This window comes from Onychostruthus taczanowskii, unplaced genomic scaffold (assembly GCF_017590055.1).
Source record: "Onychostruthus taczanowskii isolate IOZ18803 unplaced genomic scaffold, ASM1759005v1 scaffold93, whole genome shotgun sequence".
NCBI lineage: Eukaryota > Metazoa > Chordata > Aves > Passeriformes > Passeridae > Onychostruthus > Onychostruthus taczanowskii.
In genome coordinates, this window is record NW_024507324.1 from 1,095,452 (window position 1) to 1,114,071 (window position 18,620).

At 36.1% G+C, this 18,620-nt stretch overlaps 1 protein-coding gene across 1 annotated transcript in view; it reads right to left on the reverse strand.

Moving 5' to 3' along the window:
- USH2A (usherin) overlaps positions 1-18,620 on the reverse strand; it is a 372,299-nt gene that overhangs the window by 276,860 nt on the left and 76,819 nt on the right. Inside the window, exons 15-19 of the mRNA XM_041426677.1 lie at positions 18,373-18,531; positions 14,038-14,532; positions 12,360-12,632; positions 9,956-10,113; positions 8,547-8,691 (exon numbers count right to left, since the gene is read on the reverse strand). Of these exons, the coding sequence (XP_041282611.1) occupies positions 8,547-8,691; positions 9,956-10,113; positions 12,360-12,632; positions 14,038-14,532; positions 18,373-18,531 (1,230 nt within the window). The remainder of the gene's footprint in view (positions 1-8,546; positions 8,692-9,955; positions 10,114-12,359; positions 12,633-14,037; positions 14,533-18,372; positions 18,532-18,620) is intronic.

An 18,620-nucleotide genomic window follows, 5' to 3' on the forward strand; every position in this document is an offset into this window, starting at 1 on the left:
TTGCCAGTAGTATATTACTTCTTTATTTTTTCTTTTTCTTTGTCCCCCACACCCCATAACTTGATAGGTATTCTTCTCGGAGAAAGCAGGGAGTAGGGGAACTGGGAAACTGCCAAAGGCACTATGTGCTGTAAATTCCTGCCTAGGTATCATTTATGACTTCATAGTCTAATTAGTATCTCACGCTATGGTAGAAATTTACAATGTCAAAATTGAAGTAATGCAGTGTGAGGTCATAAGCTTGCTTGCATAAGTAGGGCACAGCACTAATGAATTGTGGTATTAATGCACAAGTTTAAATAGAAAACATGGCTTAACAATCAAAACTTCACCTCTGAGGGAACCAGCCTACGTCAGCACTTTAAATGCAAACTGAAGAGGTTCAGTCCTCCAGTTCAGATTACTGAGGGCGAAACAGAAATGCTAAAATTCATTATTTTTAAAATGCATACAGCTGACTAGCACTCATTACAATAACTACATCTTCCTTTAAAGTCTAGTATTAATAAATGCAGTTACTTGGACCATAATTATGGCATCTCTGATACCCAAACCTGAAGTTTTTATGGGGCTTATGCAATTAACTACTTAAATGCATCGTAACACTTGCTTCTCTGACAGGGAAGTATTGATTTTTTAATCATTTTCCAGTCTCCTCTAGCACAAATAAATGTACTACAGTTACAGTTAATGCACTGTGTACACGCATTAAACACTGGCATGACACAATTTATTATTTTGTGATATATGGAACACAAGACTACCTTTTCAGAAAGTAACATCCTTGCTATAGCACTAGTATTTAAACTACAGTCTCCTTGATGCTTGAGAATTCTCATGCATCAAGACAGCACATCAGCACATCAAAACTGTACATAATAGGTAACAAGTATTTACAAACAAAAATAACAAAAAAATCCAAACAGAAAACCCAACTGCACACAAAACCAGAAGGTCTTGAAATAAATCTGTAGCACTAGCCCAGCAGGGTACTACATGCTGAAATTAAAAATATTCAACATTAAAAGATTCAGTATATATTTTCCTAAAGGTGTCACTGTGGTACCTGTAGCTACTTTCTGAAAGATGAATCGAGTATAATTTTACCTATTTAATTTTTTTAGCCACATTCTGTTAAGACACATCTGTCAAAATAATGAGCATACTGCATTTTAGTGCATTCAAAGTCACATTTTTGTGTATTTTAATTAGGTAGTTTTAATGTCTTGCTATATAATACATATTTAATATATTATAAGGCTAAAACAGTATTTAAAAGCCCATGATTGCTGCATGCCATTGTGTAGCAGAGGGCACAGAAAAGACCAATAAAGACAGATGGTCCATACAGCTTATGTTGAAGTCATATATCTAAATATAGATGTTGCTACACAGGTCATTACAAACAAGCCTTTCCCATGTGTTTATGCACACACATGTACACAAAAATGAAGTTAGTAAGTAAAGAGCAGTTAATTTTGTTTTGTTTGAAATAATATCATTTTAGTTTTAGGCTCGAAGACAGATGCCAGCATTTCGCTCTGAACAGATGGTAATTCCATCTAATAGTGCATCTCTGTATTAGTAAGGTCTGTTGTGTATACAAACAGTAATAAACACTAGGTAAGGATCAAAATAAATTTTAATTGTTGACATTAAATTCTGGCAGCCATGGTTCTAAGGATACAATACTCCTTTCTCAAGTCTGTCAGGTTTACTAATACAACTGCTATACTCTGCCAGATTCTTTTCCCAGGAATAACATATCTACACTGTGGCTAAATTTTACAGGCTTACATATGTTTGAGTAACTGCTGTTCAGCTTACTGTAGGTAGGTATTTGTGTACTCTTCCACCAAAATTCTCAAGTAGACACTGAACGGTTCAGGAAGGTAAAAGCGACGAGAAGTATACCATTTTTAACTGTTGAATCCCAAATGCATACATACAAAATAAAAGACAAAAAATGCCAAATTCAAGGAAAAAAAGTTACAGAAATAATCTTTTTCTTCTCATACTGGAGTTTACCTTTCAGGTAAAATTGCATACCTCACTATGGGTATTGCATTTCATTTTTGATTCCAGCAATTAGTCCAGAGGACCTTGAGTTTGCCATTGCATTTCAAAGGTATGTTCTCCTTTTCTGCACTTTACAATGGTATCAGTCTTTCAACAGCAAATGAGTCAAGCAATAATACCTACATCTTCTGACAATATTTTGAGTTATAAGAGATTCTTTAGAGTCCATTTTGGACTCCTTCCCAAAATAAAACAATAAAACCTACCCACAATGGACATTGAAAGAAAATTTAGTAACATGGATATGTTGCAATCATATTTCTTTTTAAACAAGATGTAATCCACTGTATTTTTTGAAAATCATGAAAAATATATTGCTTCCACCATATGGGACAACCAACGACTCACCAACCGATTTAAGATGCAGCATATTGAGTTGACCATATGTTACAGTGCTGTTGAATGGCTGAGTGATTCATGCCCGTCACATTCTAGTATATCAATTAAAGCTCCTTGAAGTCTGCATGATTTGTGTCTCTGTTATTAAACCCTGCTAATTCATCCCACTTACACATCTGTTATAAATCTCTAGGAGTGCTGCATGATTCATGGCAATCTGTGAGCATGGTACAGCAAATTCTTCTCCTTGTAATTAACAGTAAATTGTTTTACTGCCATGCAATGAATTTTTCAGTTATATTGCAAATGAACTCCTAAATGCACGGTTCTTTCCTAAGAACTGACTTATATTATTAGGCAATTAAAAAAGTATTGCTTTGAACCAAAAGCTTTTAATCAAGAGGAATGCAACTTAAACATAGCTTAGAAATGTTGCAAATTTGACAGAGAGACGAACAAACTGAGCTGTTTTGAGCTATTTTATGGCATACTATGTGGTTGGTAGGGGAGAAGAAACAAATAACTTTTAATTTCCTACTGATTCCCTGAAACTCAAAGAGCAGTTTAACTACAGCTTGAACACTTGGCAAGACAAGTTTGAGCAGATTCTATTTATCTCAGAAGTTACTTAAGTCATCTGTCATTACGAAATTTCTCAGATTACTTTACACTTTTCTAATTGTAAAACAGCGTCTTTATTCTTGGAATAAATAATTGGATAATTAGCCAAGCTGAATCATCAGAGGATTCCAGTGCTGCTCAAGTGTTCTTGTCAAAGGTGAAGCAAATTCATTTCAGCTTTGCCTCTGTAGCTTTCTAAAGAGACTTTGATTTTTTTTCCTGCTACATTCTTGGCAGCAGCCTCAAATTCATGAGTCCATACATCAAGTCAGTAGTTTAACAACAAATGAAATTAAATTCAAAGAAGGGAAACTAATTGAAGGACAGCAACAAAAGTGTTTGGTAATGTGCTTTTTAATATGGCATGCCACATTTGCATGATAATTTTTCCTTTTTAGCATGGAGCAGAAAGTGACTAGCTTAATGAGGGATTATTCAAGACAGGAATGAACAAAATGCATTCATAACTAAGAACAAAGATTGTATTATGAAACGGAAACAGGCAACTGCCGAGAAGTAACTGGATGATTGGTTTATGCATTATGAATAAAAAGGTAGAAAAATATTTATATTAGTATTCACTAATGACTGTATATACAAGATTGTTGTAATTAAAATTATAAATTAACATATTAAGAGTGCTTGTTTAATCACTTTGGGTCCTATTCACAATGAAGAGATTTACGTACATGCATGCAAAACAATCTGTGTTTCCAGGCCAGCAGCAAATGGCCCTCGTATTTCTTTTCTGTAACAAAGGAAACTATACATTTCTTACTACCTGATTAATGGGTATTGGTGATTTTAAAATTGAGGCATAGCCTTTCGCAGAAAAGCCATTTATGACAGACATTAACAAATGAGGCTTTTCAAAAGGGTCTGCACCGGACCTTATTTATGAATGGAAAAAATGGGAAAAAATGGACAAATTACTCAGATTAAAAGGGTAATCAAAAATAAAACAACAAGGAGTGTAAGACAGACCAGAATTACCCCAGCACACCCAGAGGCAACTCCAAAGCCCCAAATACAACTGGTTGAGAAGTCTGCCAAGAAGCCAGATGCAGCTGCTGCTGGAAGAATATCTCCTACAAATTAGCTTCTGAACCTTGTAATTGTCATCAAAAGCAAAAGATCAGGAATATAATGTGCTGGGTAAATGGCACAGTCACAAATCAAATACTTTGCTATGTCTTAAAAAGTGCTTTTTAAATGAATTTTTTTAAAAATTAAGGGCAAAGGAAAGGCAAACAATTACAAGAAGTAAGCTTAGTCACACAGCAGTAGTGATGAAACACAGCTGTATAGATTGTTTAAGGCAACCTTTGACTATATGATTTGAGTAGCATAAGCAGTTGTACTGGTCCAAGCATTCACATGGCTAAATTCATCCTGCTGAAATGACAGAAAATGATGGGAATAAAATGGCATTTCTCTGCCTCAATGAACAATGTTGAAAACATGCATGTTTTGTGTTGGTAATTCATAATTTCATGCAGACACATTGTCACAAAAATAAACTTTCAAAGGACTGGGTCTCTCACTGGAACCAGCTAGTAAAGTTCTATAGGTACCATTTCAGAATCCTACATGAGAGAAAACCATGCAACAAAACCTACTTTTGAAATTAAAAAAAAAAAATTGCCTAAGACCTAGTAAAAACAACAGACTGAATGCCATTCTCAAAAATAAATAGGAATTTGAACATGGCGGAACCCAGAGAGAAGAATAAAGGAAAATTTTGCTCTATGTATTGAGTTGAAAAATGTATGATTACTGTCTAATATTGGTCTCAGTTATATACATGCAGATTCACTTGATGATGTTGTGATAGCACAGACTAAAGCAAAGTTCAAACTGGATTTCAAATTTTCAAATAAAGTATCAACAATGAACTTTTCCTTATCTATCTGCCAAGGATTTCAGTAGCATGAGCAGAATATCGCAGCACATCAAAGTATTTCAAATACCACAAGGATTGTGGAAGCTGCAGCTGCTTGATTTACCATTTAAAACACTGATTGAAAAGTATTAAACACTTGTGAATTAATTGCATATTTAAAAGTCTGCTATTTATTTATATATTTGTATCTGAACAGATCAAATTTAGGTTCTCTTTCTGTCCAGTCATCTTCTCTTTGAAGGTAAGAGGGATGGGTAATTCTCTTCTATTACCTTCCTACACTTGTTTTGATCTTTCATCCCAATACTGCATTTATGCTAACATTGATCTTCTAACAATTTTTACCATTCTTGGAGCATCAGGCATAACTGTTCTTTTATTTCTCTCACCCTCCTGGCTTCATATGCATTTGTAACACTCAGCCTTTTTATAAAATAACTCCATTCTTAGCAAGTTTACTTTGTTTTCTCACACCCTCCTCTCCCATTCTTCTGATTTGTCTTCTTTATTACCATTTACAGACATCGTGGGTGTATATATTGGTGAGGAGGAGTGATTTTGCCAGTCTGACAGACACAAGGACATATGGCCAATTTGAGTTTTCTTTCACTCTACTCCTGCAAAGCTACACATGAGATATTCCCAGTAGAGATGCCTATATTGAACCAAGTTAAAATGAATCTACTCATTAAGCTTGCTTCTGGATTTTACCCAGTCATAATCCAACACTGAAAAATCAGCAGACTCTTTCTGATGCTTCTGCCCCCTTGGGTGCTATCTTTAAATTCTGCTCCTGTGTGAAGTAGTCTCTTTTCTTTATCTTTTCAATCTTATCTCAAAATCCTTTACTTTCTTCCTCAATAATTTTGTTTCTAGTTATTTCATGCCCATGTTTCTGCCTTTGTTTTCACTTTCTGTCTTACAATGTATTAAGGCAAAAAAACCCACCAAACCAAAAAAGAAAAAAATAAAAAACCCACAAGTTTCTAGAGGAAAATATTAGCTTTTAAAGAGTATATATTTTTTTACAACTAGGCTTCAAATTACCCTAATGGATCTTAACAAAGCTTAAAAATTACTTGAGACTTCTAGTGGCAAATTTTAGAAGCCATTGGCAATTTCAAAAGAAGCCCCTTGCTAATACACATCTGTTGGACATGCCAAAATCACAGCCATCAAGATACCCATTTATTGAAATGTTCCATGTGATAAACCTAGACACACCATACATAGAAGGTGAGTGGACATGGTTTTCCATTATCATTCTCTTCCTCCTCCTGAGGATCAGAGGGGAAGAATTAGTCCAACTTAGTATTGCCTTTAGCCCAACTTGAAACACAATTCAAAACTCCTGGATTTTGTTACAATGCAAGAGGACCATCATGCTGGAGCACATTTCAGTCAAGACTTCCTCCAAAAGGCTGCCTTTGCCAGGACATGGAGGGGGACTGGCATCCAGCCACATATGCTGTTTCTTTGCCAGGGAGACATTCCTCCATAAAAAAGAACTCCCTAACAGTCCTAGAAAGACCATTTTAATTTCATTTAATCTCAATGACAAAAAAAAAAAAAAAAAAGGGATAGAAATGGACTAAGACTTGATTATCTATTTTTACAAATGCCAGAGATTGGTTTTCCCAATTTTGTTTCAAGTTTTAACTCCCTTTGATTGTCATCACATAAGTAGTGCTTCTTTTAAATTGTCTTTGAAAACACAGTTTTACAGAGCCTCATGGAAGGAAACATGCACACAACATGCACAAAGAAAAAAAATAAAAACCAAACGTCACACAAACAACCAAAAAAACCACACAAAAAAAACCCCTACATGGATAGGATGAAATAAATATCTCCTGGAACAAAAAATGTGACTTGTGGAAGACACATGCAAATTGCATGCAAAATGTAAGGTTTTCATTTTTCAGTTTGCCAAAATTTAACACATTGCAATAGCATGCTTTAAATACAAAATAAAAGGAACACAATACAGCACTGATTCTTTTCTTTCAAGGCTTACAACAGTAAGTAGGAAAAGGCTTCACCGCAAAACAGCTAATAAATGGGGACATGCCTGCTATGCTATTTTGTATTCTCCTGCATTCTCTAATGTGATAGGTCTCTGAGTATTAACACAACCAGGGAGGAGATGGTCATAAACAAGCTGTCAAGCATAACTAAGCTATTGTTCCTGAATCTTTTAATAAATGTATAAATGCAAAGTTGGATCATTTGTAGTAATAAGGTGTGCTGTTTAGGTAATATTTGTTTCCATGGTTATCAGCATAGACTGGAACACCGTTCCTCATGTCTGTGTGGAATGGTATAAAGTCATACTTGTACAAATAGGAGGCTCTGTATATGGCCAGCCTTCCACTTGGAAAAAAAAAAAAAAAAGGAAAGGCAATGAAATAAAAATAAATAGACATGACGAACTGAGGACAGACTAGAGGCAATATCACAACACCTTAAATATCACTTCAGCAGATAATTTCCTATGTTTTCCTATGTGAGACAAAATTACGTGAGAGAGGTAAAGATCATCATCACAATATCCATATGACAACACCACTAATTGCTTAACGTTTTTAGTTAAGCATTTTAGCTAATATTGTGACATTAACTAACGTGTTTTTAATGCCTATACAAAAGGAAACCACAATGTTAAGTGGTCAGCTCTCTTTAGTATGTCACATAGCATGGGTTTGAGCTTGTATTTATGGTATTACAGAACCATATTGACTACCTCATTCCATGAATAAAGAGACTTGTAAAGCTGATATTCCTAAAAATTTCCCTCTTAAAACCCTCTTGAACCTCCGCTGTCCAAGAAGTGAGTTTATGCCAGTCCTTTCTACAAAGTAAATACAAGCTTTCTCCATCTCTGTTCTGGACTGATGTGTATTTTCCCCTAAATTTGTAGGCAATATCTTTGAAATCCATGACTACTGAATGCTACTGGAATTAATCTGAAGACTGAAAATGCATTAAGGCGTACAGGAACATATATGCAGTTTCTTTAGCACTGTTCCCATAGATATGTAGATAAATACGTACAAAGCAAAATTTCAACTCTAGGGGCTAAATAAACAAACATTTTCAAAAAACCAGACCCAAAGCACGTATGCTGCTTCTGACAAGATACTATGTACTTATGTTACTCTTAAAGCCATGCAACTCCTTCTGCATGCATTAAGCAAGGCATTGGCACAGCTGGAGCATTTTACATTTCTTGTTATGCAAACACACACTGAAAAAACCCCAACAACAAATTAACAACCTCTTAGCATCCTGAATGAATGAGTGGATGCAGCCACATTTATGTGCCTTCACTGTTTAAACAAACATGAATAAAAACCATACATATCACAGCTTGCAACTGAGAGAGCAGTACACAAATCCTACTGCCATAGCAGAGTACCTTAAATTTCCACTGAAAACATTTTGGGTTTAATCTGTCATAACAAACAAATAATAATTAAGCAAGTCACTTTGTATTAATACAACACCTACCCCTGCCACTGTGCATCAAACTAGGAGCATCGTCATGGTATTCATTAGTAAACCATGTGTCAGCTTTGCACTTTGCTACAGATTGTTTCCTTACCAGCTGCCAAGGTTTGCCCCATGCCTGGCTCGCTGGTTACACAACCAATTTGATTGCAAAGAGTAACAGTAAAGTTGTACATCCTGTAAGGTTTTAATCCAGTTGCTATGTAGGAGAGCTCGTGAGCCTCGGCTATATGTAAAACCTGCAAAGAACACAGATTGGAAGACAACAGTTGGTTAACAATATTTTCATTCCTGTCATTTGATGACATGACCACTAATAAGAAACTTGTCTCTGAACTTGCAGGTTCCTTCACTCAGATGTGAGAAAGCCTGAATAGACCAACTGAGGGAGAGGATTATTTTGGAGAGTCTGAACAAGCTGGGATTTAGGTGATAATACTTCCCATCACACTGTTTTATGAGGTAATAAGCCAGTTCCTGAGTGGATAAATGAGGAAACAAAGTTATTGCCTCATAAAACTGTGTGGTGGTGCAGTTATCACTACAAACAGTGCAGCGACAATTGAGATGACGAAAATGACACTATTAAGTTGTGAAATCTGACCACCATTGAAGGAGTGACATGATTAGCAGGCATTAGGAGGGAGGGGGATAACAAATACCTACAAACACTTGCATCTACTTTACTTTAACATCACTATAAGCTATCAATGGGAGGGGAACTGAATATACTGCAGTATTTTAGATATCTTTGTTATCAGATGTTTTTTTGCATGAAGAATACTGCAAGCCAGTGATCAGAAGCAATTGGCATTTATGTATTTTTGTAACAGCCCTTTGACCAGTAGTATCTCCAGCTGATAAGCAAATAAACTGAGGCCCATCTGTGGTAATACCAAACGACAAAATCAGCTCTGAATGAGATATACAATATGAGAGCACCAGATCCACTCCCATATTCTGATTATGTATCATGTTTCTGCTCATTCCTCAGCTTTCAGCTCACTACTAATGCCATGTTTTGCCAAACCCAGTCACTCAAACATTACAACAGTACTTCAAATTCACATATTTTGACTTTTTAAATCTGTTTCTTTCCAGTATTTTAGGTTTCCCCACTTCAAAAACTCATCCAGACAAGTACCTTTTTAAGGAAAATGTAGACAGCTACAATACAATATGGCTTTAAGCATATTAGCAAGTACAGCAACACTATATAACCAGTATATACAAATATCACAGTAATTTAAATTTTGTTGCACAAGCTCATCTCTCCTAATTTTCAATCTCAACTGCTACTGAAAACAAGTCAGATCAGAAAGACAGCTTAAAATGGAGATGTAGTACATTAGCATTTGATGTATAGCATTACATCAAACCTGTAGGTAATCAGAGAACACAAACAAACCAAGGAAAAAATTCATCACAACACCTCAGACGACATCAGGTTTTATCAATTTTATCATTAACAGTTAGGAAAGACAATGTAACTAACAATAATACCTGGGAAAATGGTGGCAAGGACCTTTGTTCAGTCATCAAACTGATGCTGTACCCCATCACTTCTCCTCTTGATATATTATCTTCAGGTTTTTCCCATGACACATTAAGGGAATATGGTGAAAGAGGGAATACTGATGGAGATGGCATGAACGCTGGGGCTGAAATAAAGTTAAATTAATAATATTACTAAAATAAGTGAGCAATATGTATAATGCAAGCTTCCTCATTGTACTTGTAAAACACCATTTCAGACAATCATTTCTTTTCCTTTTCTAACCTTATTTTCAAGTCTAGCTGGAATTTTCACCTTATTTTGGTAAGTACTTCACTTATCATTCTCCTGTTTTCTACTCTGGCTGTGAATGCAGATTAAAACTCTGTGTCTTCAAAGAAATATTAATCAACACTACAGTCCTATCCCCTGTAGCAGGTAGGAAAGTACACACAAATGAAAAGGCCTTGAAGAAAAACTTCATGCAACATGGGAAAAAACTGATAAAAGCAAAAAGTGTTCAATACTTCAGCATCTTAAAAGCAATTCTGTTTGTTAGGCCAGTTTGAAATTAACATGTCTCTCACTTCTTACAAAACAGTTCCCCTGTCTTCCATAGTAAATCTGTTAAAGCATTGTTTGCACTGCAGTTAAATCCCCACCTGATTCCTCTGTAATAATAGGGTACCAACTCACAGCACTTCTGCTACGTACAAACAACTGCACTAATGCACCTCTTCCCAAATACAATTTAACACTTTTATAACATATAATATTTAGGAACAGATAATTTGAAGGAGGAATTAGTTTAGCCTGCTGTTTTGCTCAAGCAAATGACTGAGGACATGATTTTCAAGCTGACACCAAACAAAAGCGTAAGTAATATAAGAGAGATGTTTAATTATTAACCATAGGCCTAATCAGTCTGAAAACCATAGATTTCTACTGAAATAAATTGAAATAAATTGCTGATATTTGAAATAATATGTCATGTGTCAAAGCCCTTTTGAAAATCTGAAGAGAAGGGTCATAATACGAGAGGCTGCGAACTGGTTACACTTTGATAAAAAGGGGCCATATTACGACACTTGGCCTCTATAAAAGCCCATGAAGAACGTTAAGGAGTTAAAGAGCACAGTTGGCTGACTCAAACACAAAAGACTTAGCCACGAGATAAGCACAGAAGGAAGCAACAGGATGGCGTTAACTCCAGACCTGGTGCACAAGAGATCTGCTTTGCTCATCTGGTTAAACGCGCCCAGACAAAGATTCCCACTTTGGCAAACTGTGTGAAGAAGCAACTGCCCACACACATATCACTGGTCAAAAAAAGATCACTCCAAGTCTTTGGAAAGATGGCTTTTGCAAAAACCAAGAACCACTGAAGCTCCCCTGAATATGCTTCTCTGGATACCCGGAACCTGGACTATAAGACAAGCCACCACAGCAAGAACTTGAGATAAGATAAAGATGGTACTATTGTCCAGATGTTATCTCAGACCCAGCTGGAGGTTAAAAAGCCTTGGGAAGAAGAATGTATCACTGACAGAGGACACAAAGAATGCAAGATTTATGGGCCACAACAAAAGCCAACTTGGCAAATGTGCTGAAATCAGCTTTGACTGGGTAAAAGATAATTCCATCAGGGGAGATCCTGACTACTGACTCACAGACCATCAACCCAAGAAACCCACTGACACAAAAAAAAAAGAGAAAGACTGAGCATGCAGACTAATTAGCATTAGAAGCAAGGGAATCCTCTAACCAATAGAATAAGAGAACTGTGTAGCCAATGAGAATTAGTGCTTTTATTTGCTAAAAAGTATAAATAGTGAAAATTTTTGAATGACCTAAGAATCACTACTGAGAAGACCAGAGTGAAGGAGGACCAACAGGACACTGCTGGATGCATGGGTGATAACTATCCTCTGTTGATCACTCTCTCTCCACACTGTGTTTTCTCTTTCTTTCTATCTCTACATCTCACATTTCCTGTTAAATAAAATCCATGTAATTGACTTTGGCATATGGTCTCATTTGAACCTTAATTTGGATAGAGACACCTCTCACTAATGGGGTCTCAGCAGAAGCTTCAAGCACCATACTACTGAAAAGAGAACCCTCTCAAGGTGTTCAAATTAAAACACTGCCTGGTATATTTTGCAATCTTGTACTTTAAATGTAGGGTTAATTGACATGGATTATTTTCCTCAACAACATGATATTATGATGAAGAAAATGTTTTTGCTTCTCATGCTCAGTTCTGAGATCATCTGACCGATCTTTAATTAGTTAAAAATGTGGATTTATCTCTAGTTAACCATCACTAAACACTTTTCTGGAAAATTAAGAATACATACTAATCTACATTTTCCTTTCATTTCTGTCAAATAAATTCAAACCAGTGCTTACCAGCCTCTCCTGTTCGTCCTGATATCCAGTCTGAAGATATGCTACCTGCCATGTTTACTGCTAGCACATAAAACTCATACTCTGTAAATGGCTCCAGATCAATGACTGTGGTACTGGTCTGTGGTGGAGCCAAGGCATTTTCATTCTGAGATTCCACAACTGGTTGAGGACTGAGCCATCCACTGCTTTGGAAAATACGAATTTCAGGGGGAAGAAAGTTCCCAGCTGATTTTAATTTTTTCCTCATGTAAAGTTCATATCTTATAATTATACCTAGAGGAAAAGGCCAAAAAATAGTGAATTTAAATTATATTTGGAATTCTACTAAAATACAAATTTCTTTTTACTTTTTTTTTTTTACTTTTTTTTTAAGACAAAGAGAAGAGAACTTGAAAGTGACATTTTAATGATTTTAATACCAACATTTTAAACCATATTACCAGATAGGAGATCCATGTACATCAGTTTTATATCAAATGCAAAATTATTATATACACAGGAAGGCCTCACCACTCTGGGATAAAAAAACAATCAGTGCTGTGGTATGAAGCAATACATTATTTAGGCTGGATCATGAAAGTAGTTTAACTATAAGATCATAAGAAATCTTACCAAAGACTTCTTGCAAAGCCAAGAGATAACAGCCATAAAATTTATGCCTTTGGGCCTGTATTCATGCACTAAATTGGAGAGGTTGCTTGGGAGAAAGAGCTTTTCTCTTTGTCTTTGGAGAGACCAGGAAATCTGACCAGACATCGAAAAAAATATGAGAATATTGCTTAAATCTGCTTGTGCTGCCCATTAGATGCATGTCATGGCTATGGACTATGAAAAGTGTATGACACAGGCTGAGGTGCCAACAATAAATATCATGACCTGCATTGTAGAAACTGCCCGTCTAAACACACAGTTATTCTTGTGTGGGCATTCTTCTTATCCAGTCTGGAAAGAGCTGGAAAACTAGATGCTCAAAGTGAAAGCTGAGTTCCCCAAAGACAGATACTCATTCTGTGAACAGATAAAAATGTTTGTTTTCACATGCATAAATACTTGTGTATGTTAGTGCAAGTTCACAAAATTCCATTGCTCATATATTAAAAGACAGTTTTACCAACAAAATTAGAAGTATCACAGAAGTATCCTACAACAGCTGTGTTCTCAGTTTCAAAAACCTAAAATATTATTACACAAGTTAGAACAGCAACTCTTGGCAATCACCTAATCCCTAACAAAGTTATACTGGTAATAGAATTGGCTACTGCACATGACGGATGGTTTCAAAAACAGACTTCTCTGTTAATTCTTAGATTTTTTTCCATAACTGTTATTTGCTTATTTATTTATTGTCAAGCAATACTACCACATCTGTCTAAACTAAGCAATCTGGCAAATTAGGAAAAAATTAATTTTACTGTAAATGTTTGATTATAAATGTGATTTTTGCTGCAGCAGATGCCCCTGAGTGCTAAATCCTGGACCAAAAAGTCAGTGGATTTCTGGACTATGGTAGAATAAAACACACACTCTAAGGCTTAATGGAAAATAGGCAAATTAGGAAAATGTCTTACTTCATTTCTCAGTGTATGGTGCGTGGACAGGGATATTCTAATGAGATTTGAGGAAATGTTCTTTTCCCTTGCAAAACCTTTGATTGACAAAAGCAAAGACAATATCCTACCATTTGGTTTCTCAGGTGGTGACCATTCCACAGCCAGTTCTGTAGAGCTGATGGTTTCTACAGTCGGTGGGTGTAGCCTTTCTGGAGGAGCCTGTGCAGTAACTACAGTTACTGGCTGGCTCTTTAAGCAGCCTCCACTAGTACAAGCTTGCACAGAAAAAACATACTTTGTAAATGGAATGAGATTCCAAATAATTGCTGAAGTCTTTAAACCTTCATACTGACCGCAAGGCTGCAGATCAATCGAGTTAGTACAAGTCAAAATGTATTTCTCTATGGGCCCAGAGTCATTGGAGACGCTTGTCCAGTAAAGTAAAACAGAGTGGTGACTAACAGGAAAAACAGGATTTAAATCCAAGCTTCCTACAGGTGTCCCAGATTTTGTTCTGTATGTCACTGAGTCACTTCTTGTAAAACCATGAACATTGCTGGCTTGGATATAATAGGAGTAGAAGGTATATGGAGCTAACATGATATCGGTGAAGGTCTGAACACCTGAAACAAACAGGTGAGAAAAAAACTGTATCAGTCTAAGACATTAATAATAATCTCAATTGCTATACCTAAATTCTGTCCAGCTCTAATCTAATACATATTTATGTCTGTTCACATGCTGTTCTTGAGATTATAAACACTGCAACATCTCAGGTTTTTTAGCACAGGAAAAAAAAGTCCGCTTTATCCTTTATTACCTTTCACTGCACATTAGCATCATTAGAGAAATCATTTTTCCACTGAACTTCTAGTTCCTGCTTTAATAATGAAGATTAATACAATTATATTCTCATTCCTTTTTCTTCAAAATAATTATTTCAATGTAAATCAGCATCAATATTAGAGAATATAATTGAGAAAAAAACCCCAAACCATTGTGCAATCTTTCAGACCCCTTTTTTGATTAATTTGATGGCATATGATCAAATATTTCAACTTTGTGTGCTTTCACTTCTTCAGTTCTACAACAATGCTTTAAACCTCATTTGAAAAGCCTTTGATCTTGGATAAGAAGTGACACAAAAGTGCAAATAATTATTAAAAAGGTATATACAAAGCTTATATTTACCTTCCTCACCCCTACTTGTCCCAGCAAATGGGCCCCTGGCCAGGTAATAATTGGCATAGACTCCATGATTCACAGAAGGCTGATCATATATATCTTTATTAAGAAACCTATTGCTCTTTTATAAACAGTTACGATACAGCTGGACCTAATTGGTCCTCCAATCAAAACACTGTAACTACTGGCTAATTAAGAAATCACCCTTCGATAAACAAATCTCCATATCACATTTCACATATTCATAACAGCAGGTGCAGCAAATTAAGATTAAGAATTGTTTTTCATTCTTTTCTCTGATCTTCTCACAGACTTTTCCCAGCACGATGCGTGGGAAAATTATCTGTTGCTCACTGTGACCAGAGAGCTGCTGCCACACCTACTTTCCATTATTGTTAGTAGTTTTTTTCACATCTTCTTAGTACCAATTGTCATTAATTGCTCCTGTGCAGAAGCAGTTACACATCTTAGTCATCATGGCAGAATATGAATTTATATACAACCACAATACCCTATATTCTTTTGCCTTAAGAAATAGTTAATATTGACTAATACATTATGCGTTAGAGCACAGATACGCATAAACTTTTGCAAAGCAAATGAAGTGGATGAAGCTATTTCTACGTTGTCTCTGTACATCCAGCTGGCAAGCCAGCCCTGCCTTGACTGCAACTTAAAGAAGAGGACCACAAAACTCTGAGTATTGCTAGATATTCAACCTTTGACATTGTAGCACAAATGCAGCTCAGTAATTGCTTACAGTACTTCAACTCCTTACAGCAATCACAACATTATCACTGGAATCCAGCAATAATGAGACCATGTTATGTCATCTTCAGACCTTGCAAACCATGGTACTTCAGGCAGGGCTGGGGAACAACTCTGCCAGCTGAACAGTGGCTGTTGAGATTTCCTTGTGTATTAGTAGTGAGCAGGCAGAAGATGCAGCAGGATCTCCCCCCTGCACTTGGCACTGGTGAGGCCCCACCTCAAATCCTGCGCTCAGTTCTGGGCCCCTCTACAAGGAAGACATTGAGGTGCTGGAGCATGTCCAGAGAAGAGCAGTGGAGCTGCTGAAGAGTCAGGAGCAAAAGTCCTATGAGGAGCTGCTGAGGGAGTTGCTCAGTTTGGAGAAAAGGAGGCTCAGGAGAGACCTTATCACTCTCTAAAATTTCCTGAAAGGAGGCTGTAACCTGAGGGTCAGGCTCTTCACTCAGGTAAGAGGATGACAGGAAATGACCTCAAATTGTGCTAGAGAAGGTTGGGTATTTGGTATAAAGAGGTAAGATATTAGGAGTAATTTATTCATGGTAAGGGTGGTCAGGCTTTGGAATAAGCTGTCTAGCAGTGTGGTAGACTCAAGATGTCTGGAAGTATTAAAAAAAAACATGTAGTACTTGAAGACATGGCTTAGAGGTGACATGGCAGTGCTGGGTTCATCATTTGACTCAATGATCTTAGGGGTCTTTTCCATCCTTAATGAGTTCATGATTTCACATTTAGTTACATTTATAAGTAATTAGAAAAAACACCTCGATTTGGAGTTAGAATTGTTAGTAACTTTGGGGTTTTTTTCACATTTTAGAGCAAGTAGTTAATTTTATCCTCAAGACAAAGACTGTCTGGGAAACCTGAGGCTGAGGTTTTCCAGAGCAGTTAAGAAAACACTGTTTTAATTGGACATTCTGCAATACTATCATCCAGGTAACCATGCTGATTATTCTTTATTTTCCTTGGGATGTTCAATTTTTTCATAAAACCCTAATTTAGCCATAAGATAATGTTAATCCAGTTGTACTTTCACTTCATAAGCATTACAAATTCCAAACTATGCTAAGAAAAAAACATTAGGAAACATTCTGTCAGCATTAACAATGTATTTTTGATATCCAAACACCAGCAGATGATTTAATATCACTAATCAGGGGGATTTCCAGGAAATGTCAAAAATGCCTTTTGAAACCAAATCTATGTTTTTAAGAAGATAATGTTTTGTTAAACAGAAATATGTTAATGTCTCATTATCCAGTTAAATCCAGAATTTTTTTGCTTTCTACAAAGTAGAAAGAAAGAAATGCAGGTAAAATAATGAAATAACATCCTCAACAATGCACTGTTTCAAGTACATTACTAAACAGATGTATAGCAATGAAATATCATAGCTTTTCTTTTAAAATTAATTCATATTTTTTACTAAAGTTAGGCCTTTAAACCAAATTAAGATGTTGGAATATTCTCTACATTTTTTTAATATATCTTTCTCTCAGTCACTTGATCTCATGCTTACATGGGGTCACATACCTTTCCTCACAGTATATACTGCAGAGTGCCCAAAGTCACAACATAAGCAACATAGTAATGAGCTGTAACACTGCAGCATGAACCAAAAAAATAGAAATGAGACGTGCATTCCAAAGGTTCTGGGCTTCCATTGAAAAATAGCTTGTTTTTTTTTTTTTTTCTCTCCCATCCAGGGTACACACCAAAAACTAGAGGGACTCAACTTCTGCAAAACATTAATGCTGCATAGGTAAGAAAGTGCAACAAACTGAGAAGGTCCTAGAACAGAGGTCAAACCTTAGTGGTATTAAACCACACTCGTCCTCTTAAAAAATACACTTCTGTGCCATGTATACATACAAACAGTATCCAAATCCATCTCCTTTTCTTTGATAAGTGGATCAATATTAGTACAAAATGGCCTTTCCAGCTTGGACAGAGTGTCAAATCCTTTAGGACTGCCTTCGGAGGATCCCTCAGCAAGCCTCAACATGACAGAAGTGGTGCTGCTAAAGACAAATCAGTATCTACACTGAAAGCTTAACAGAAGGTGCTAAAAGTTAGAGGCCACAAAAAGCTTTCCTATCTGTTAACAGTTTAAAACCAAGAAGATGAAAAAATAAGTTTAGGCATATTATGGTCTCTTCTGTTCACCATAATTCTTTATCTGTAGCTTTGACTTTTAGGTTTTGGCATCTGTGTATATTTTCAATAAATGCTTTCAGTAAGTCAATTTTAAACTTTTTCAGAATAAAAAGTAAAATAGTTTTCAGCCATTTTGGGTGATTCCATTTGCCAGATTTTAGACTAGGGTATTCATTCCTTTCAAGCAAAACTAATAACACAGAACAATAACTCATTAAAGGGGAACAGGATAATATTTTCAAAACCACAGAGAATGATAATGACAGGAATGAGAAATAGCTAAGAAACACCACACATAGATATAAATATATACACACAAACATATACAAAATCTTTGATGCGGCCTTACTTACTATAAGGATGGTAGTCTTCCGTTGTATAAATTTCTTCCTCATCCCTATACAGCTGGTAAATAAGCCTGTTAGAATTTGGAGAGTCAGGGGAACTCCATGAAAGTTTGATAACAGAGGAATTGAGAACTTCTCCTGTAGGAGGAGGTTGCTGGAAAGGAGCTAAAACACACATAAAAACTGAGGATGTAAAAATCAAGGTACTCAATAATCACACAATTTTAGAGAAAAAGGCAAAGAAACTGCTAAGC